The sequence below is a fragment of the Martes martes genome (assembly GCF_963455335.1).
Source record: "Martes martes genome assembly, chromosome: 9".
NCBI lineage: Eukaryota > Metazoa > Chordata > Mammalia > Carnivora > Mustelidae > Martes > Martes martes.
In genome coordinates, this window is record NC_137896.1 from 24,855,777 (window position 1) to 24,877,073 (window position 21,297).

A 21,297-nucleotide genomic window follows, 5' to 3' on the forward strand; every position below is an offset into this window, starting at 1 on the left:
GATGGGATTATGGCAGGATGGGCTGGGGGGATTGGGACACAAGGCTAACCGGACCAGGTAAACTACAGAGCAATGGGTAAACACTCCAAAGAGCTGTGGCCACAAGCAGCTAGGCTGGAATCATGGGGCCCACCCCAGCCAGTCCAGTTACTGGACAGAGACAGGACAACTTCGGAGCAAGGCAACCAGATGCAAGGGCATCCAAAGGCATGAAGAACTGGGGAAAACAGCCCTGGGATTCTTGAGTCATCAACCATCTGGATCAGCTCCCCAAGAGTGTTGTCAGGTGGCTGTCCCAAACCTTAAGCCTTTACATGAACTCAAAAGCTCCAGTCCCTTGTTTTGAGAACCAAGGTTTAGAAACTGATTCACTAGCCCAGCAGCACAGAATTCTTGGGTTTTACACAAGACAATGAATCAATCAGAAACTCAAGTTGGGGCCCAGAAATCTCCACTTTAATGAGCCTCACAGAGGAAGCTGGTACACCGGAGTTTGGGGACCAGTGTTCCAGACCACTCCACGGGATCACACCGGTATTTCCTGCACCGTGCTTGCTGCACGAACCAATGACCAACTTGAACTCCCACCTTTCCACTTCACCAGGCCCTCCCCAACATCCCACCCATCTGACCTGGAAAGAAGGGACACCAGACTGTTAGAGAAATACTGATTTTAATTCAACATAAGGTAAACTCTAGGCATCTGTCATCTTTCAGCCTAAAAATTAGCAAAACTGTTGAAACAAGGCACAATTTTTCCCCATACTTGTTATGTGGCTCCAGTTACAAAAAAAAATTTATGAAAATGTTAAAAACATAAAAATATAAGTCTGTGATTTTAAAAAAAAGTGTATAAAAAATTCCCACAAAACCTGTCAATGTTGTTCCTGATTCTACAAAATAGCACCAGTAAAAAGAGTAAAAGTTGTTAAAAACCATTATGACAGCATTTCTGAAATGCAGCTTGCCCGACCTCCCATCCCCCACTAAAAACTTCTCATGGGATACAAAAGGACTTTAAAATCTCTGGAGGGAAGATCGAGCTTTTTTATTGCAGTTTTCCCCCTGCAATCTCTGAGATGAGGGGAAAGGGCGGGGAATGTGCTTCTGCCCCAGCTGTCACTGCTGCTCAGTTTAGCAAAAGGCTGAGGTTTCGGGGCATCCTACTTCTCATTTGGGGACCTGTGCCTACAGAGTAGTCTGGAGGGTGCATTCTGGGGGTGGAGGGGATGCCTTCCCTAAGCCTCCTCCTTTGCTCCCTTCACACGGGTCAGACAGAGGGAGAGGAGCAAAGCCATACCTGTCTGCACGGTACACAGCAGCGGATAACCCAGCCCATCCCTTCCTGAGCAACCTGGAGGGTTCTACTGTAGTCACTTGGAGGGGATTTAGTGAAGGGTGGCTGTCCCCTTGGGTTTGTTGTTTGGGGTGGGGGGGGGTGCAGGGGGAGGAATAGCCCTGAATGTGATGATGAGGTCATCCCTGCTGACATCATCATCATTATGGAAAATACTCTACATGGACCCTGACAGCAGGTCCCAGCCCTTTACAATGAGGCCAAGGGAATGTGCTGGGTAAAATTCAAGACAGACAGGCATCCTTTCCTCTTCTGCTAGCCCTGGAGAAGAAACACACCCAGGGCCCTTAAAATGTCCCTCAGCTACATGTCTACCACTGCGTGCTCCTGGAAATAGGGAGCCACAGATGATTTATTAAAAAAAAAAAAAAAAATCAAAGCCTTACCAGTAACTGTCTCGGGTGATTTTTCAGCATTAACCTGAGTATTGGAGAGCTGTCGGCACTGTGGTTTTGGTACTTTAGCCATTGTTTCTCTGAGCGGTAAACCCAGGAGGGAAAAAAAAGCCATCTTACTACCTACTTCAAGTTTTAAAAGTTTTCAGAGAAGACAAAATGAGCACCGTGTTTGGCCGCTCCTAGCGGCTGGATCTGAATTGTGCACAAGGAGGTGGCAGCACCTCGGGCTCCCCCTGCCAGGAGGGGGTCACGTGGCTCTGCTCCTGCCAAGGTTGTGTGGCGTGACCCCACTGTGGCTGAGCAGGGGAAGGGTAGAGCGTGGGCTGTACCTACTGGGTGCTGGCTCTACCCCAGAAGCCCCAGTGCTCCTGGGCTCAGGGTGCCTGGGAGGGCTATTCACAGGCAAAGTAGTCCTTCAGGGGGGCGAAGAGGTGTCGGATGACAGGCACACTCCAGGACCTCCCAAGCAGCTTCTGGCGGGCACCACGGCCCATGTTGGACACATCCGTGTAGTGTACAGGAAAGCCGAAGATCCTGGTGGGTGGGGGGGATGGGCACCAGAATAAAAAGACAGGGAGTCAGAAGTGCCCCTTCCAGCATGCTTACTGCCTCAGGGAGAGTCTCACACGAACAGCGTGGCACTGCTCTTTCTGCCCTATGTCCCATACTTCCCATCAGGCCAACCAGGCCTTCCCATGAGCCCTCGTTGACCCTCAAGGTCATATCAACCAGTTCTTCAGAACACGAATGACGGTGCCCTCACAGAGGGCACGGTTCCTCTAGGAGGATGCCTGCTGCGTGCATTCCCAAGCACTAGCACTGTGCTCCTGACACATAGCTGGTGCTCAGTGGACCTTTCCCATGTGAGTGAGTGAATGAATGAATGCCAAGGAAGCCAGACAGCAAGCAGACAGATAATGTACCTGCCTTCAAACCACAAGAGAAGGAAAGGGAATTTCCTTGAGAAATAAGGACACTGGCAGAAATGGATCATCAGATGCTCAGATAATTAACCTAAGAACACTGAAATGTCCTGCATTTTCTTTCCCTCTTAAAAGCCAGTTGTTAGATCAAGGGCCAAGCTGGACTTAATGGCAGATGGAAACCAAATATACCAAGAGCTTCCTCTATGGGATTCTACCAGGCCTGTTTAGAGGCTTCAGATACACCAGTCTGAGGGAAACCTCAGTCTTTCCCGGGGTTACAATCTAATACTAAAAAGTACACCAATGGGCCAATGGCGGAATGGGTGTTAAGAAACATACCAAAGATGTAACACCTTAGGCCTATATAGTGCCTGTAAGTGGGCACCCACTCCACTAGGCACCCACCTAGTATCACAGGGCCAGCCCAGCATGTAAGGCTTAGGTCTCAAAATACAGAATAACCCACGAGATGAATGTGCAAGGTTATCCAACAGCTTTTTTCAATGAATCAGAAGTTAACCTTCAGACTAGATAACTATTGTTAAAGATATAAAACCAGTTGCAGGACTGAAGTATCTGGAATGAAAATATTCTATCAAATCCTTTGAGATGCAGCCAAAAATGTAAAGCGGAATATTCATAGCCCTTTCTACATTTCTAACAATAAGAACAAAATAAACAGGAAAAACAGAAGGAAAAAAGAACTGAAATCCAACAGCTGGTTCTTTGAAGCAAAACAATTAACCTACAAACTTAGCCAAATAAATGGAAGACGACGACAGACTTTTTGGCTAAGTAGGAACCAGCTTTAGACCAGCAACCTGGTGGAGGGAATCTCCTGAGAAAAGGCCAATGGGCAAGTCAGTTGGGTTTTCTTTACCTGGTTCCTCATATGCCCTGGAGGCCCAGCAGGCTGGGGCACGTAAAATGCCAGGGCAGCACAGCAGAAACAGAGATGGTGTGGTCTAATGACCTCATGTTTCAGATTCCTCACCACCACCACCCTTCTGCCATTTCTACCAGGAAACTCACCACTAAGTCTGAAAAAGTATTACTCCCAGCCCCACCAACATAGGTCAGTGAGACCATGCAGAATTAAGGCAAACACCTGCCCATTTATGCTGTGCCTTAACCACAAGTTCTTCCCCTTTCTCTCTGCCTGTGAGATTTCCCTCTTCACGTGCAGCCCTGCTCACCTTTCTAGCTCAGTGCACCACAAAACATCTTCTTTGCCATTCATGACAACAGGGAAAAGTTGGTTTTTCCCCTGTCTGATCGAGTTCGACTTGGTGGTTATTGTCTGTACTTTCTTTAACTGGAGAACAAAACGACATCATGGAGTGAGCACAGGATGGAGGGTCTAGGTCAAGTCAAAGCTTGTAAGCACCTAGGGAAGATGGAGGAGGGAGGGCAGGTGGGGGAAGAGAGGGAGGCAGGCTCACAGAGGGAATCAGAGAAGGAGAGCTGGAAGCGAGAACATTTTGTGCTTCCCACGGACACCAAGAAGTTAATGAACAGGAAGGACCAGCCTCACAGAGAACAACAGATAAAAAAGTGACCATAAATGAGATCACATGGGGGCCAAGAAAACACCAGTTATTCATCAGGCAGGATTAAGCAAAAGTTAAAAACCCACCCAGATTTTGAGGATGGCCCCTGGATTTTGAATGAATGGAACCTAGCCTGATATAAACATAAGGTTATGGAGGTCTTCATATAATTATAATAGTACAGAATTTTTGTGGCAAAGTAAGATTACTCATTTGTTACTGGGAAGAGTTGCAGTTATCTGTGTCTCTACGAAGTTCTGCATCTGCAACTGGAAAGTCTAGTCAGCTTTTCTCAGAGTGCTTATTTGTGTACCAAGTGCTTATTTGTGAACCTCTCCTACTCTGTGCCTTTGCTTTAAGATGGGACGGAACAATTAAGTGGGGAAAGAGGACCAACACCAGGGAATTGTGGGGAGGCGGGGTAGGAACAAACTGGACACCAAGGTCAAGTCCTCGCTTGGAGGTCACCAAGTGCATTTCCAGAGACCATTTGTTAGCACATCTTACCTTTGCTGTCCTATTGAACTCCAAGCAGTCCTGTAGCTCGAGTTTATCATTCTTTGATGCTATCACGGGCCTGGGGACATCCAAAACCCATTACTTTCTTCTACCAACTATAAAGAGGCCTCGGCTAAGCACTTCCCAAAGTGGGAATGTGTGAGGGACGAAGACTGCAAAATGTGCTCTGGCAGTGACCTTGTTATAATTACCTGGTAAGAAATGAGCCTGGCAAGAACACAAGACTATGTACCAAAGCCAGGGACAGACTAGCCCCTTGAGGGGACAGCCCAATGTCCAGAAGGAAAAGCTCGCCCTTCTCAAATTTTAATATTAGTCAGAGCCTTCCTGCAAAGAGAATAGGATGAAGGAAAGCACACTAGGAGTCAGGAGTTCCCACCAGTCTGGCCCCACTGCTCACTGACTGAGTGACCCAAGCAAGCCAGGCTGCCTCTCTGGGCCTCAGGAGTTTAGGGCTTTGCGATCTACCTGCTGCTACCAGCACATGAAACCCATGATCTGGTGGTTTATGGCTGGTGAGGCAGCCTCTGGGCAGTTTCAGGGCTGACAGGAGGTACAGGTAAGGACAAGAGATGGTTGATGATAACAATAATCTTTATCACTTTCACTATTGAAACCTGCAAACGCAGAGAGGCAGACAGATGCCTGAGAAGGCAAAGGGCTAGAACTTGAGTGGTTAAGTGTTCCAGAGGAGAAAAGTCAACAGAAAGACTGAATATACTGAGATGATGAACACCACAGCAACCCCTATGTAAGGAACTTCAAGGCCAAAGGGAAATCAGATTAAGAACTAATGATGCCCAAAAGAGAGGCCACTGAATCACCCAAACCATTCCCCTAGATTCTGTCAGATTTTCCTGACCTTACCTTCCAGACTAAATGCCTGCCTACCCCGAATCTTGACTCTTCCATGAACCCAAAGGAGCTGGGGGACAGAGCACAGCCCTAAGTGTGCTGACTGTAGGACTGAGACCTACACAACCTAGGCACTGGGTCAGAGAGCCGTATGTGGGTCTGTGACCCAGTGATGGTTGGGTCACCCATCCTCAAGCCTGCAGGGCCCAGCTATAGCCACTAATAACTCAAGACAGAATGCTCTGGAGGCTCTGCACACGACTTTCATTGGATACTCTACACTCAAGACATCAGCAAATCCTGTTACTCCTACGCTGACATTACCTACAATCTGATCCCTCCTGCTAAATTCCACAGAACTCATGAGCTGCCAAGCCCCCAGAGACCCACGCTTGCATTGTGCTGGGTATGAATATATATATGGTGCCTCCTGGGGTCCTCCTCTGAAAACCCACCCTCACTGGTCTCCCCACTGCTGCCCTCATCTTGCTCTTGTCTATCCTCCTATGAGCAATTACCACGAACCCGAGATGTATCTCTCACCTAAATGGCTCATGCGTTCCCATGCAATGACTCTCAAGTGCCACACAATTTGGCCCATACTCAAGGCCTCTGCCTTATTGTCCCAGCACTCTGGGCCACTCTGCAACACCATTCTCTGAGCTGCTCTTCCAATTCACTGTTCACCATCGCCCCTTTCCCTATTCCTTCTGCTGGAATGTTCATTCTTCCCTCAAACAACTGCATGGCTCCATTCCCTCCCTTAAAGGCCCTGCCAGAATAAGCAGCCTCCCCATCAATTCCTTCAATGCCCCCACCTCCAGCCAGGACCATGAAATGTACTATCTTTGCTACCCATCCCCCATTAGCATGTCAACTCCATCAGAGCCAAGACTGACATCTCATGTGTTCAGCACTAAGCTGGCAGCACATACAGCAATGCCTGGCACAGTGGGAGAGCTCGACTGCTGAGCGAAGAGCCCTCTTCATCCGACATGAACATTTTCCATTTCACTGGCTAATTAGCCAAATAAAAATGCAACATACCCAAGAGAAATCCTACTATCTATTCTAGCAACTTCTCCCCTCTGTTCACACTTTGCTAAATGCCTGAAAGTTATTATGCTTCCAGCACTTTCTTCTAAAGGAAAAAAAATTTTTTTAAGCTTAATTCGCAATTTGCAAGTCTTGGATGTCATATTACCATCATATTTTCTATCTTAATTAGCAGGTTGTTCCCCTGGAAACCACATGGAGGAGATAATGAATCTTCAGCAAAGCCACTTACTCTGTGGCTTTCAACATGAAAAAGACTAGTAAAGTTGGGAAAAGCTCTTGGTTAAGGAAATCCAAGGGGACAGGTTATTTTAGCTCTGCCACTGGTTTGGTCGCCAACGGGGCTCACTTCGTCTAACCATGGACTTGCATTTCCCAACAGGATAGTAACTGAAGAGGTAGGATACGGAAGCATCAGCACTCAGTACGCGCTGTTTGAGCACCAGGCCCTTTTAAGAACCTGTCCTGTGGGCAGAGTGGAAATAAGTCAGAGGAGACTAATCCCAGCCTCAGATTTCTAGGTCCGTGCCACGCTTCTCAAAAATGCTTCAAACGTGGCACCAGGGATTGAATCCCAGGTCTGAATCCCAGGTGGGGACATTTCTCAGCAGAGCCAGTGTTTTCTAGAAGGGTTGAATAGGTCTCTGAGTTACAAGAGTTCAAAGTTCGGTCTCACATCGTTAGTTATACTGAACTTGTCTGTTACCTGTCCCACCTTGAGCCCCTTGTTACCTGTTCATTCCCGGCAGGTTGCCCCAGAAGTAGCGGGCCCTGTGAGCAGCAGACACTTTGATGGCATCAATCATCACTGGGTTACACTGCAGAGAGGGGGGGACAGCCGGTGGGAGCCCATATCAGAACTCATGTGGAGCCAGCTGGAGTGGGGTCTGACCTGGGTAGGTGACAGGCACCCCCCACCAGCACCCCAGCTATAGAAGCAGCATGGTTCCGACAGCCAGCAGACAGACCAATTCCCCATCAAGAACTCTGGCAGGAAAGGAAGCTCAAAATTGGCATCTGCCAAGCTGGGGGTTCCTGGCTGCAGCAATGCAGAGCTAACAAAACACAGCTTCTGTCACCATTCTGCCAGGTTCATAAAGCGTGAGGAAACTGGCCAGTTCTATAACCTCTCCTACAGAAAAAATGTAGGCGGCAGAGTTTTGAATAAAATGAAGTGAATAAAAAGCATTTACTATAATGCTTGATGATAATGTTTCATCATGAAGCGACTGTAGCCCCTAAAGCAGCAGTTCTCAGAAAAGGGATGAGAAAAAACTCCCTGGAGTAAACAAAGTTTAGTCAAATCTCCTGAGGCCCCCAAAAGTAGATGATTTCATCATCTGACTTCAGGGGGTCTGGGTGAGGTTAGAGATCAAATGTTTTCCATGCACTAAAAAAGAATCACCCACATGACTCCGTTAGTTTTGGATTAAGCCGCGTCCCCTCCTAAGAACCCAGTATCACTCCCAAAAGCAGAAACACCCAACCAATCCCCAATGCCAACAGGGTGTTCCCTCCATGTTGCCTCAACAATCCGGACCCTAGGTGCCCTCACCTCCAGGAAACGAGAGATGTCCCTCTTGTCGCCAACCTTCATGGCTACCACGTTCTCAAACATCCAGAAAAAGGGCCGGTCGTCTCCCTCCTTGGGGCGTGTGTAGTTCAGCAGGTGGTAGAACTCAAAGAAGAGGCGGCCTGTGCCCTCTAAGCCACAAAAGAAGATGGCGGAGGCAGGTTCAAATTCCTCAGCCCACCCGTGCATACGAACACCAGTGGGTTCCCAGTGATTGCCTGACTAGAGCCGACACCATACAGTCCCCTTCTACCTGCACTACTCTGGAAGGACTAAGGACACAGGCATCAGCATGGCAGTAATTCATTACTATACTATCTCTGAGGAGAGGACATAAAACATACATAAAGTTGGCCAGACAACAGTTCCTCCTGAGACCAGTCCTTCTCAGCACTCAGGTGACAGAGGGTCGCTTAGGGATGCTCACCATACAGGCCTTTCCTGGCAGGGTTCACATTGGAGAGATCATTGCATGGGCTTCCACCAATCACCAAGTCAAAGGGGCCCCATTCTTCAATCTGTGAGAGAAAAATAGTCACTCTCAGTGGGGGGTGAGGATGAAAAAACCCTAGGGTTTTTCTAGGGTGCTTGGCTGGCTCAGTTGGTGGAGTACACAACTCTCAATCTCAGGGTTATGGGTTTGATATCCGTGTTTGGTGTGAACCCTACTGCAAAGAAAAAAAGAAAACTCACTCCTAGAAATCTCACTTTGTCAGTTAAGTCTCCCAACTCCACTTCTCACCCAAGACAACCCAATGCCCCAGATTTCCAAAGATCTAAATCATTTTGAATGATTTGCCAACTTGTGGGTCTTGGCACCACAGCTCGATGCAATCCCTGGTTCACTCTTCTACCAGGGCCCTGGGCCCTGGACAGGGAACCATATGGGCATGAGGATGTGTGAGGCTGACGGCATGGAGGAGGAAGAAGGGGTGGGTAGGGCAGAGCCCAACAGGGGTGCAGGCTGCCCTCACATTTCTCTTCGTGATGTTCCTGACATCATTCACATATTTGATGTTGCCCTCATGCTTCACAGTTCCAACAGCAATGGATTCTTCGCACACCTCAGAGGCGACGTACTTCTCCACTTTGATGCCCAGTTCTTTGAGGACCAAGTAACCTATAGGGTGTCAGGGGACAGGAAGTGCATCAGGGTTGTCCTCCCCGGGCACCCTCCCTCCAGTGATTCTAAACCATCTCCAGCAAGGACATGATGGTCCTGGAGGAAACCCACGCGGATGCCACAGAGACTTCACGCTGGCTACACCAGGCTCCCTGGATGGTGAGTTTCATGAAGAAAATATGTAGGTTAAGTGGCACAGCCCACCGCAGGACCTACTGAAATGGACAGGCACATAGCCGGGACCCCAGCACCTACCACCTAGCACAGTCAAACACAGACACACAGACAGGAATCTGCACTAAAACCATGTTTAGAAACAACCTCAAGGCCTGGTGGCAGAGCCAAGGCCCAGTTCCACTAGGCGTGATCTGCACCAATACAGATAGTCTTAAAGACCTAAAAAGAGTTGGGGACCACAAAATAAAGACCTGGGGGAGTCATTAAAAGCTGCCAATGATTTAGGATTCTGGACACCAAAGTACACACATTAAGTACAAATGATGCAAACAGCTCATTTCTACCGCTCCCTCCTCTGGGCATAGAGATGTTCCTGACAATACATCATAGGGCAGCTTTTGGGATTCAATGAGTTTGATCAGACAAGTCCCGCAGAGGCAGCAAGCATGCTGGCCATGCTTCCTCGGGCCCTGGGCAAGCTGAGGGAAATGGGAGGGAGCCAAGAGAGGAGGTATCAGGACCTGCCCAATTCAGCTCCAACAGATATAACCTCATGGAACGGGAAAATCATTTTCTAAGATACCTGCACATAATATATAATGCCAACACAGCTAAGATATACCTGCCCTTAAAAAGGCCCAAAGGAGGCCCAGTAGGTGAAATGGTAGAAAGGTTTGAGGAGAGAAACAAGGAGCCCCCGGTTTTCTCAAAGTGACCAACAGGTCATCCCAGGGGTCTTTCTTGGCACTGATGACAGGACACCTGGAGCAGGTGAGCATCCCTAGGTAAACTCCAAACTCACCTGTTGCAATTCCATCAAACAGGGACAAGACTCGAATGGGCCGCCTTCGGGCTGCGGGAATCGCAGGGTATAACTTGGGGGCTTCCTGCCAGGTTAAAGAAGGAGGTCATGGAAGTCACGGTGGAGGGGGTGAAACTCAGCCTCTGGGAGGGCAGGGCTGACCTTCCTCTGAGTCACAAACCCTGTGGCTCTGCAACTTCCTAGCTGGGATCCCCTGGAGAGCTCTAGGCCTGAACGGCCATCCTTCCCTCAGACGTGGACATAGACTGCGACTTTGATACAGATTCACACACACAAAAACACAATGCCCTACACAGGAATGACCTGGAGCCTCCCTCCTAGAACTGCAGGCAGGAGCCCAGGAAAATCCACTCCCACCATGATTTCAGTGTTATGTCTCAGGCTCCCCTTCCCTCTTCACCTCCGCTAAGACTAAGGCTTGGTTAGTTCTGTAACCACTTCTGCAGCAGGCCCGGGAATATCCATATAGTGAGAGGGCGTGAAGGAAGGGAGGAGGAACACTGGAGAAGTCTGACAGCTGGACAGGGGACCAGGTCTGCGGCTCTCGGATGCTCATCTGTACAAGGGATCTTTCCCATTAATTCTTGTCAACAGACTTGCGGAGTGCTCCAGACCCCTGAAGCTCTGGGGGTGGGTGGTGCGGGGGTTCCATGTGGCTTACGTATTCAAGCCCCGGGTCGCTGGTGAAGAAGGCCTGCAGACGCACGTTCCAGTCCTTGCGGCGCCGCAGGACACCGTGACAGCGCTGCGGGAGGCACATGAAGCAGCTCCACGGCTCCTGCAGCTTGGCGTCCTCCGCAGTGCCTGTGCCCACCAGCACCTCCAGGCACTCCACGCAGAAGCACCTGCGCCCACCAGCAAGGGAAGAGGACATCCCCGTCAGCAGGCAGTTCCCCTGCCACCCCCACAGGCCCCCTGAAGATGGCAACAGGCAGCCTGGAACCTTCTCGGGTCTCTTGTGCTCTTCTCCATGGGCTGGAAGGCACAGTGTCGGGAATCAGGCCCCATCCACCTGTCCCTTGAGGATCGATGCGTGCACCCACAACCCACAGGCTGGTGCACAGAAAAGCTCCCCAGCACAACCCCTGAGTGGGCCGACCTCCAGCAAGCCTTCCCCACCCTCAGGGACCATCACTCTTCAGCCCAGCCGTGCACCCCAGGTCTATGTCAAGGACACAAGGACCACGGCCTTGCGGACCCCTCACCAGGGCCCAGCCATCTCCTCAGGGATCCCTCGGGGCTGCAGGACCGGCCCCACCCTGCTCACCTGCAGCAGCTCGTGTTGCTACAGAGCAGCAGCTCACGGCCCTCACAACACACCGTGCAATAGGACTGGTAGCCATCGTCGTCGTACATGTAGAAGAGCTCGAGGAAGCGGTCCTGGCAGCCAGAGAGAAGTGCATGTAAGACTGGGGGCCAAGGACCTCCAGGCCCCGCTTGTTCGTTGGCTGAGGCCCTCGCACGCAGCCGCAGAACAGATCATAGGGTGGCTCTGGCGCCCCTTTCCAGGGCCACCAGCTGGGGTCTGCAAGCCCCTGCAGGACGGCCTCGCTACTGCAGCAGCCAGCCCTTGGTGAGGGGACAGCTTCACTAGGGTCTTCCCTAGGCGACACACAGGTGCTTTTTCCTGGGAAAGTACAGTAGAGCTGAGGGAAGGGGCTGGAAAGCCCAGAGCCAGGCTACACTTACCCGGCACGTCTGGCAGAGCCCCCCCTCAAAGAGAGGATGGAAAGACACGGGGTTTTTCCGACCACAGGACAGACAGCTATCTGCAGGAAAGACAGGGATGCAGCTGGCAGCACTTACAGCCAACACCAGGGCTGAAGCCTTGAATCGAACTCTGAACAGTTACTCCAAGCGAGCAAAATCACAAGGGTTCCTCACACTCTGTTCCTTTCAGCAATGCTTCAAAGCTGCCAGCCTCGTTCCAGAGATGGGGAGAGGCCGGAACAGGAGCCCCAACCAGGAGGTCTCAAACACGGGGAGAGGCCTGGGCATGCTGGAAGACTTGGGGCAGGACTCAAGAGCCAAGGCCATGATAGCACAGGGACTTGCTTGGGAGGGGTGGTATGAAACTCTTTGAGATTCTTTAAAGAGAAACCTGGGAAATTTACGGTGAGGCCAATTTGCTTTTGTCTTCGTAAGAATTGCCTACAACCATCCCCACACACAGCCATGCGTTAACTCAGAACAAGGGTTCACCTTCCTATTAGGACATCCAGCCTGCCCTCACACCAGCAGGCCAGGATTCACTCACACCACTGGTCATGTGGGCAGGGCCATTATGATGCCTGAAAGCTGGGTGCCTGGGTGGTAGAGTCGGGTTAAGCACGCGACTCTTGGTTTTGGCTCAGGCAGTCATCTCTGAGTCAGGGGACTGAGCCATGCCCTGGGCTCTGCTCTCAGCAGAGTCTGCTTGAGATTCCTCCTACCTACACTGTGGCTCTCTAAAATAAATAAATCTTTAAAAAACAAAAACGCCTGAGACCAAGCATCCCCAGCCAGGCAGCACAAATAGGTGATGAGTCTTGAGGAATGGAAGGATTATGTGTCAAGGTTTCCAGAATCAACAGGAGGAACTGCTCCAAATCTGAGCTTTCCCCAGGGTGCTCTGGATCAGGAGCTGTGTTGTTTTCCTCCCCAGAGCTGAGATAACCACTCAATAAATATTTGTTAATGAAAGGACATCAGTCTAAGGAAGCAGGGAGAGTTCATTTGTTCTCATACATTCTGAATTCAGTTTGATACATTCTGGGCAGTGTTTCAATTCCAGTGGCTAATTCCCAGCCAGGACAAACAGACCAGAGTTGGCTTGAGAGACTGACCGTGGTGAAGTGTGTGTCTGCCTTGTACCTCAAAGCCTGCTCCAGTTCTTGTCTGGGAAGACCCAAGACGCCACAGATACTGGTTTCAGGTTTGGGGTTCTCTGGGCCAAACTACCCAAACCCCACTGCCTTGCTCACTCACAGGGGCAGAATCAGGCAACGCATTCTATCAAATGCAGCAACAAAGATGAGCCCACCACAACCTGAGGCCAAGGCACAGCACTGGCTTAGACTCCAGCAGGGTGGGCAAGCAGGCTAAGGCTATAAGGTCAACCCTGAGCACTACCTAGGGCGTGAAGGGGAGACCACTAAGGGAAGAGCCCCTTACCTTCCAGATTACTCTTGTTGTTGCTAACATCCAAAGCCATTTGTTCTGTTGAGAAAAGAGCAGATGTGGCACGGAGTCAGGGAGGTGCTTCCTCCATCAGCCAGGCACACACCCCTGCTGAATGGCCCTTCCTGACGTCCACCCCGACCGAAAGTGAGATCGACCCCGCCAGCCTCCTCACTGGCCCATGGTCACCTCGACTCTGGTCCTCCTCTCCTCGGTCTTTGCCATTGTTGTAGCAGTTGGTCTTTAGGCGTTTGGGAGGGGGGCAGTAGTCGGAGGCAGCAGAGTCATCAGCTGTGCGTCTTCTGGTCTTATTCTCTGTGAAAGGTAAGGAGATGGCAGCCGGGGCAGCAGTACAGGGGGGATCAGGGGACTGGGATAGAACCATGCCATGCCTGGCTGCCCACCGGCACCTGGGCCATGACATGGGTCCACACTGCGTGTCCTACAGCCCCTCTGTGGGCAACTCGGATGAGAACAGAATTCAGAATTCTTCGCTATGTTTTTATAGGGGTTTAAACAGCAATGGGTGCCAGAAAAACAGAAATGGGTGCCAGATCCAGCACAAGGAAAATGAGACCCAGCTTCGTCTCTGATGCCAGCACAGAGTACAGCCACATGTACTGACTCAGCACTAGATCTGACTTGTGTACCTGAGTGACGCCATTTCACCTTTAATCTGGAAATACGCTAAAAAACAAGTGGAGCCAATCAACTGGTTCATTGGGAACTTGGGCCATCTATAAAAATATTATCATCTAATATTTCTAATGAAAACAGCATAAAAACTGAGCAATCCTCGGTGTCAAAATAATACATTTGAAAACTGCTCTAAAAATTTTAACTTTCAACTCTTGATTTTGTACAGATTGTTAGAAATAGTAAAATGCTGGATATACTGGATTTATATTAATTTCACCCTTTTTTGGTACTTTTTCCAAAGTTGCTACTAGACAAAAGTCTATTATGTGGCCACTGTTTATGTATTTCTGTAAGTTCCCATTACATTTTCATTCAGACTGTAGACACCACCTATGAGGAACATGGTTGAAGGAAATTATGTAGCCATTAGAAATCATAAGGACCCTTTAGTGACAAAATTACATTTGACAGTGCATACACTATTAGAATTGCAAAACAAAGGGAAAGCAGGAATCCAACTAGTGTACAGAAAAAGTTGAAGGATGTGCACACCCAACGTTAACCTGGAGGGCAGTTGTGATGAGGGTCGGGAGTGAAGGGGGTGGTGAGGGCTCAGGTTGACTTTTTAACAGATTGGATTCTTTCCCAGTGACCACTGTATATGCAAGAAATCGAAAGAAAGTACAGAGAAAACAGCACATAGTCAAAATATGGGAAGGGAATACCGTATTTCCTTGATTCTAAGTTCCCACTGCCTGCACGACGCACCTTCGACTTATTAACCACTTATTTGTGGTGGGGGGAGGGAAACAAAACAAAACAGAAAATACCATGTTAAATGTATGGATTTTTAAGACAAATTCTGGATTTCAGGCATCTGGGATTTCTGGAGAGACATCTTTCATTAGAGGAAATATGGTACTGGTCAAACCCTTAGGATGGGAGATACCTCTTTCTGAATGGAGGTGGCTTACAGGATTGGGGTCGGGGGAGAACAAGGGTTAACACTTCCATGTTTTCTCCAGTGAGCACAGCTTATTAATTTTTCCTTTAAAATAAAGAAAAAGGCTCCAGGGTGCCTGGGTGGCTCAGTAGGTTGGGCCTCTGCCTTCAGCTCAGGTCATGGTCTCAGGGTCCTGGGATCGGGCCCGCATCGGGCTCTATGCTCGGCAAGGAGCCTGCTTCTCTCTCTCTGCCTGCCTCTCTGCCTACTTGTGATCTCTGTTGAATAAATAAATAAAATCTTAAAATTAAAAAAAAGGCACCAATGCAGATTCCATCTTGGCCTTCTGTTTACTCAAGTTTTCAGAGCAGATTCAACCCAATTACATGTACTTGACCTTCAACAGGAAAACTGACTAGGGAAGCTGAAAAAGGCTGGGCTGTTTGCTTTCCCAGTTTCCCTGGGGGTTCAAAGGGTGACAGAGGCCCAGGGCTGATAGGAGGGTAGGTGGCAGCACGGGGTGACTGACTGCATCTCCCAAGAGGGTCCCCACCAGCAGTGGACAGTGGGTGCTGCCCAGGGACCCAGTCCCACCTGGTTGCTTGTTGTTTGGTTTGAGACCCTCGATCCCAGTGGGTTTAAAGCCCCCGTGGGCCCACTCTAACATGGGCTTCAGCTGGTCCTCCAATGAGTCTCCAGGATTGCTGGGGAAAGTTTTGCCAGCCCGCACCCTGGCTTTCTGCGGAGATAAAGAGGCTCTGATGAACAGGCGGGGTGGGTCCTAGGCAGGCCACACCCAGGGACTCCCCCAGCTGGGGCCTGCATTCCTCTTCACACTGGTCCCTTTCATAGCCCAGCAGCTGTCCTGAGCTGTGGTATGTGACAGGGAGGAGGGGCCAGTGTAGGGAGACAGGCAGGAGGCCATGGAGGGGGAATTAAGTCTCTCCATGTAGATACCAAACATGATCTCTCCCCCATAGGGCCATGAGTGCTCAGTTCCCTCTCAAAGGGCAGAGTATCCGAAATAGGAGAAGTACCAGCCAGCATGTCTCACCATCTCTGAGAAGTTTCAGATTTCTGGTTTTATTTCCCCAACTAATGAAGCTGGGGAGGCTCAAGTATTAAGTCCTATTTCAGAGACATCAAAAGTTTTACATATCTAATTAAGCACAGAAAGAGGCTCATGAATGCTGGACCAAGGCCATGGACCATTACATTTCCAAATCAAGGCAGAGGGAGTGAATGACAGGCCTGAGGACAAGGAGAGGAAGCAGCTGGCCTCAGCACTCTCCAGTCTTGATCTCAAACCACACCACTCAAAGGAAGGAGGCTCTGAGGCTCTGGAAAAGCTTATTCAGAGATAGGAATATTGTCTCCTGCCCCTGAGGGTTCCTCTTCCCTCTGTCAGCGAACATGGAAGCTGGGGGTAGTGCTGGGAACTCATGGGAAGTCTCAAATCCCTTCCTTTCTTTCCTAGTCAATGGGCTCCTGTCATGTTTACATACACTTCCTCCTTGGTGACTCCGCCCCCCGCTACCACTGGGCACACTTTGGGGCCTGAGGTGGCTTTCTAGAAGTCTCTCACTTTACCTCTGTTCTCAGGGTCAGGCCCTCACCACCCACTACCATGTTACCTCCAATGCATGGTACATGGCCTTCCTGTAAGAGACCAGCTTATTGAAGGTCGCCAGGTTGAAGTGCTGGCTGAACAGCCCCAGGGCCACTAGCTTATCTGCAGACACCTGGAAGAGAAAGCCATCATCAACATCCATCCATGTACAGCCTGGGTCTGGAGTGTCCTGTGTCTCTCCCAGCTTTATTCCTGCAGATCAAGCTATAGACTAGAAAGAAGAGAAAAGCAGAAAACAAACAGGAGCACAGCCTCTAACATACCCTACAGCCAGAAGCATGGTGAACACGACACTCCAAGTGGGAGAGAGTAGGATTCTCCAAAGGGATATGATCAAACGCGCCCTTTATTTGTATATATTTAAGATCCATAGACCCACAGGATCATTGGTATAGGCCCCTCTCGATCTTGACATTCACCATGGATGCCCCGACATTGGTGCCTTTGCATGTGTTCTTTCCTCCTTCCAGAGCATGAGGAAACAGCTGTGATGCAGGCTTTTATTAACAGAACTGATTTAACGCACATTATTTTGAGAACAGTGCTTGGCACAGAGTGAGCAGTTTCATTTACTGTGATTTGTTGCTATGTGCCTTCCACTGGGGCTAAATATCCCTAGTCCACAAGACTCACACCCCGAGTCCCTTGGCTGTGCACGAACATGTTAGGTTGCCGATGGGACAAGATGAAACTGGTGTTCGGGGACACTGATCAGCCCTGAAAGCCATGTGACCTTTCCTTCCCCTGAGGGCTTGCTTATTCTCATGCCAACCTCTGTTTTTACATCTCTCACCTTGACCTCCCACAAGAGGCTGTTTTGTAAGAACCTAGGGATCAGGGGTGCCTGGGTAGCTCAGTGGGTTAAGCTGCTGCGTTCGGCTCAGGTCGGGGAGCCTGTTTCTCGCTCTCTACATGCCTGCCTCTCTGCCTGTCAAATAAATAAATAAAACCTTTAAAAAAAAAAAAAAAGAACCTAGGGATCAGCAAGGTCGTACACAGAAATGCAGGTGCTGTTCTGAGCACTAAACTGCTCTAGGACAGTGTATAGCCCAAGCACCAGGACCTGTGTGGCAATGCCGTACTACTATGCTAGCAGCCACACAAGTCATCCTATTAGCATCAAACCCTATCTTGCAAAGCTTATTATAGGTCTCATTGGGCCAAAGCAATTACAAACAATCCATGTCTCTCTTCATTTCACAGAACTCATGGCCCACATCCCTGCAGTTAGATGCTTCCGGGAAAGCAAAGGACCAAGACGTTTGTCATCCTGCTCCCTCTGCTGGCCAGAGGGAGCATTCTACCTGCATTCTACCTGCCAGAAGACTCCATGCCCTCTGGGAGTGTCAGTGTGTTTACAGCAAATCCAAATCATGGTGGAAAAAAGAACCTCAATTTGAGGTTCCTGAACCCCACAGATGTACTGGGATGGTTCTCTATTCCCACATCTGCCTCCATCCCAACCCAGCTTGCTACTGTTCCTCAAACCTCCGGATATGAAGGTGGGACTGACATTTCGAAAAGAGACCATCACAGGCCAAGTATTGCCTGCACTGTTCTCATCACAACCCGAGATCCCAGAATGTGCCTTTGACAAGGTTTAAGGAAACTGCCAGATTCATGTCCAACAAACAAAGCTCTTACCCCACAGACTTTCATCAAGAAGGGAATTTAAAATGGTTAACAAAACAAACAAAAAACCACAAAGTTTAGGACACCTGGATGGTGTGGTCAGTTACACATCTGACTCTTGGTTTCGGCTCAGATCATGATCTCAAGAGTCATGAGATCAAGCTGAGGTCCCGTTTTGTGCTCAGCTCTTGTCCCCCCCCCCAACCCCCACCCTCCCTCCCAAATAAATAAATCTTTAAAGAAGAAAAAAGCTTAATACCAATAATCAACAAACCCTGAAATCAGTACTCTGCGATGCCCCTAGGCCCACCTCTCCTCCCATGCCCCTCCCCACACCTCTCAAAACAGACCACCTTCCTGTCTCTTCCAGGCTTCTCAAAAGAAAATCTTTTGAGGGACACCTGGGTGGCTCAGTTGGTTAAGCAGCTGCCTTCGGCTCAGGTCATGATCCCAGCATCCTGGGATTGAGTCCCACATCGGGCTCCTTGCTCGGCAAGGAGCCTGCTTCTCCCTCTGCCTGCCACTCTGTCTGCTTGTGCTCACTTTCGCTCCTCTCTCTCTCTCTCTCTCTGACAAATAAATAAATAAATAAATAAATAAATCTTTAAAAAAAAAAAAAGAAAAGAAAATCTTGAGTGTCTGCCCAGGAATCCATCCTGGTGACTCTGCCCTGAGAAATAAATAAAAACCAACAGAGCGCAAGTAGCCACAAGTGGCTTCAGAATACTTTCCAGCTCTTCATCTCCTGTTAAGTGTAGACAGACTAAGGTCTGGGTCCGAGAGACCCTGTATGTCTTTTACGTCAGTTAACAGTTAATTTTCGTCCTTCCTAGACACAAGGAGTCAAAGAGCCTCACCCATCTGAAGAAAGCAGTCACAAGCCACGCATCTTAAAAAAGTCAAGTATACAAGGAAATAAAGGAAACTAAGGAAATGGGTCTGTGGCCCACGAGAGCCTGCCTGGCCCAACTCACCTCAGAGAACTTGCCATCACCAAACCACTGGACCCACCGCATGCCGGACATGGCCTGGCGCTTGGAAGTGGCCTTCCATGACACCACCATGGCAGGCCACCAGGAGAAGCCCTTGATCTTTCCCCACACGAGATCCCCTATCCCGAACTCCTTCCCATCCTGGAAAAAAAAAACAACCACATGAAGGAATCCCAGTGAGACAGATCACCTGGGCCAAGGAAAAACCCTGCCCACCCCATTAACCCCAAAGGCCACTGCCCCAGGATCCAACTTGGAGCATTACTTTGAAAAAGTAAGAAATGTGAGTGAGAACCCCTTGAATATATATATATATATATATACACACATATATATATATATGGGGTCAGTTTGTTTTTTTGACAGAAACGTGGGATTTATTAAAATTTGTGAAATTTCACCTTTTAACATTTAACTTCATATTTGGGAATCAACTGAAAACACAGGAAAGTAAGACTAGAGTTAAGTCATGACAATCACCTGGGTTTTTCCACCATGGGTCTAACAGGCTATTCCAACGCCATTAAAAAGCAAATTGTGGACATTTGCACACAAAAAGCTTAACCATGAAATGTGAAATGCCCATGAAAAAAAAAAGTTATTCAAACAGACCTACAATCTGATAAACATAGGAAACAAGACTTCTCTGCAACAGATGTCCACACACGGTATGAACCCAGCAGTGGAGTGAACCACCCCCACTGCTAATCATGGACAATACACAAGACGGATTACAGAATAAAGGGGACCACAGACCTGAGAGAGGCAACTCCAGCTCCCAACAAAGTAGCTAGGCTACAACTGTACGTAAAACATGAACAGAATCACACCACATGTTCCATATACAAACAAGGCACATGTATTTGATGGTACAAATATGTGACATTCAGAAATTCATTTATCAGGTGCTTGAATTACTACTGGCAGAATAGCAGGATAAAGGAAGGAGACATTGCATATGGACAAATCTGTAGGCTAAAGAAATTCAAACATTACAACAGATGTGACCCTCCCCCCCCCCCGAAAGGTAGGAATAACCCCGCTGGGTAAGCATGTTCTTCCCTATTATTTAGCCCATCCTTGTGGTACCTGATACTCAGCGCTGTCAGCATCTCTAGCCTCTGGGTCCACCTGTGGGGACTCAGAGCCATCCTGCTGGCTGTCCTGGGCCAGGCGGGCGTAGGGGGTACTGCTGCTCTGGGGCACCACGTCATCATCCGTGAGGTCAATGGTGAGGTAGGGGCTGGCTGGGGACGGCCATGGCGTGCCTGCCAAGGATACTGTCCGCCGCCTCAGGGACTGTGGACAGAAGGACAGGGAACTTGGGCCACAGCAAACCAGGTAGGTGACCAGAGGCCAGCGGTACCCCAGTTGCTTCCCAAACGAGCAGAAACAGTGAAGACGTAAGTTGAAGGGAACAGAGACCACCAAGGACGGTTTTCCAGGAACCATTACTCCTCAAGTGGTGGGAAAAAACCTCCTTCAGGAGAGAGACAGACTCAAGGACAAAGGCGGAATAATGACGAGAGATGTCAAAGAGTCTCTGGGAGCCAAGCTGAGAGAGGGCCGCTGGTTTCCTCAAATGCTTACTGTGTGCCCAGCCTTGCACCAGGAGTGGAGAATTGCAGTAACCACTGGGGTTGCCTCAAGACAGTCAAAGATGATACCAGGGAGACAAAACAGTTCTAGAGTAAGGAGTTTCAAGCTCATTCCCAAGGAGGAGCAAGAACCCTGTCAGTAGGGGAATTTGCACATTCCCACCCGAGTTCCATCCAGGATCAGGCCAGGAGAGAAGTCATCGGGCTTAAGAGAAGCTTACCCGGCAACCAGGAAAGGAAGAAAAGGCAAGACCCTGAAAAGGTGGTTGAGAGTGAAGAACGGATGTAGGTTACACACCAGCTACTCTGGGTGGCCCAGTGAGAGGCAGATCTTCCCCTTATAGAGA

The 21,297-nt window shown here is 49.3% G+C and overlaps 1 protein-coding gene across 5 annotated transcripts in view; it reads right to left on the minus strand.

The window, feature by feature from the left end:
- Positions 1 to 654: 654 nt before the first annotated feature.
- DNMT3B (DNA methyltransferase 3 beta) overlaps positions 655 to 21,297 on the minus strand; it is a 42,449-nt gene continuing 21,806 nt past the window's right edge. For 3 of the 5 annotated variants that reach the window (XM_080813375.1, XM_080813373.1, XM_080813374.1), the window contains 17 exons: positions 20,442 to 20,651; positions 19,335 to 19,493; positions 16,733 to 16,840; positions 15,693 to 15,837; positions 13,706 to 13,831; positions 13,511 to 13,555; positions 12,047 to 12,126; positions 11,625 to 11,737; positions 11,019 to 11,202; positions 10,337 to 10,421; positions 9,209 to 9,354; positions 8,662 to 8,752; positions 8,217 to 8,365; positions 7,394 to 7,479; positions 4,739 to 4,808; positions 3,878 to 3,996; positions 655 to 2,289 (listed from right to left, as the gene is read on the minus strand). In XM_080813375.1, the coding sequence (XP_080669501.1) occupies positions 2,148 to 2,289; positions 3,878 to 3,996; positions 4,739 to 4,808; positions 7,394 to 7,479; positions 8,217 to 8,365; positions 8,662 to 8,752; positions 9,209 to 9,354; positions 10,337 to 10,421; positions 11,019 to 11,202; positions 11,625 to 11,737; positions 12,047 to 12,126; positions 13,511 to 13,555; positions 13,706 to 13,831; positions 15,693 to 15,837; positions 16,733 to 16,840; positions 19,335 to 19,493; positions 20,442 to 20,651 (2,058 nt within the window). In that variant the 3' untranslated portion in view covers positions 655 to 2,147. The remainder of the gene's footprint in view (positions 2,290 to 3,877; positions 3,997 to 4,738; positions 4,809 to 7,393; positions 7,480 to 8,216; positions 8,366 to 8,661; positions 8,753 to 9,208; positions 9,355 to 10,336; positions 10,422 to 11,018; positions 11,203 to 11,624; positions 11,738 to 12,046; positions 12,127 to 13,510; positions 13,556 to 13,705; positions 13,832 to 15,692; positions 15,838 to 16,732; positions 16,841 to 19,334; positions 19,494 to 20,441; positions 20,652 to 21,297) is intronic. The other 2 variants (XM_080813377.1, XM_080813376.1) reach the window with 1 other exon arrangement.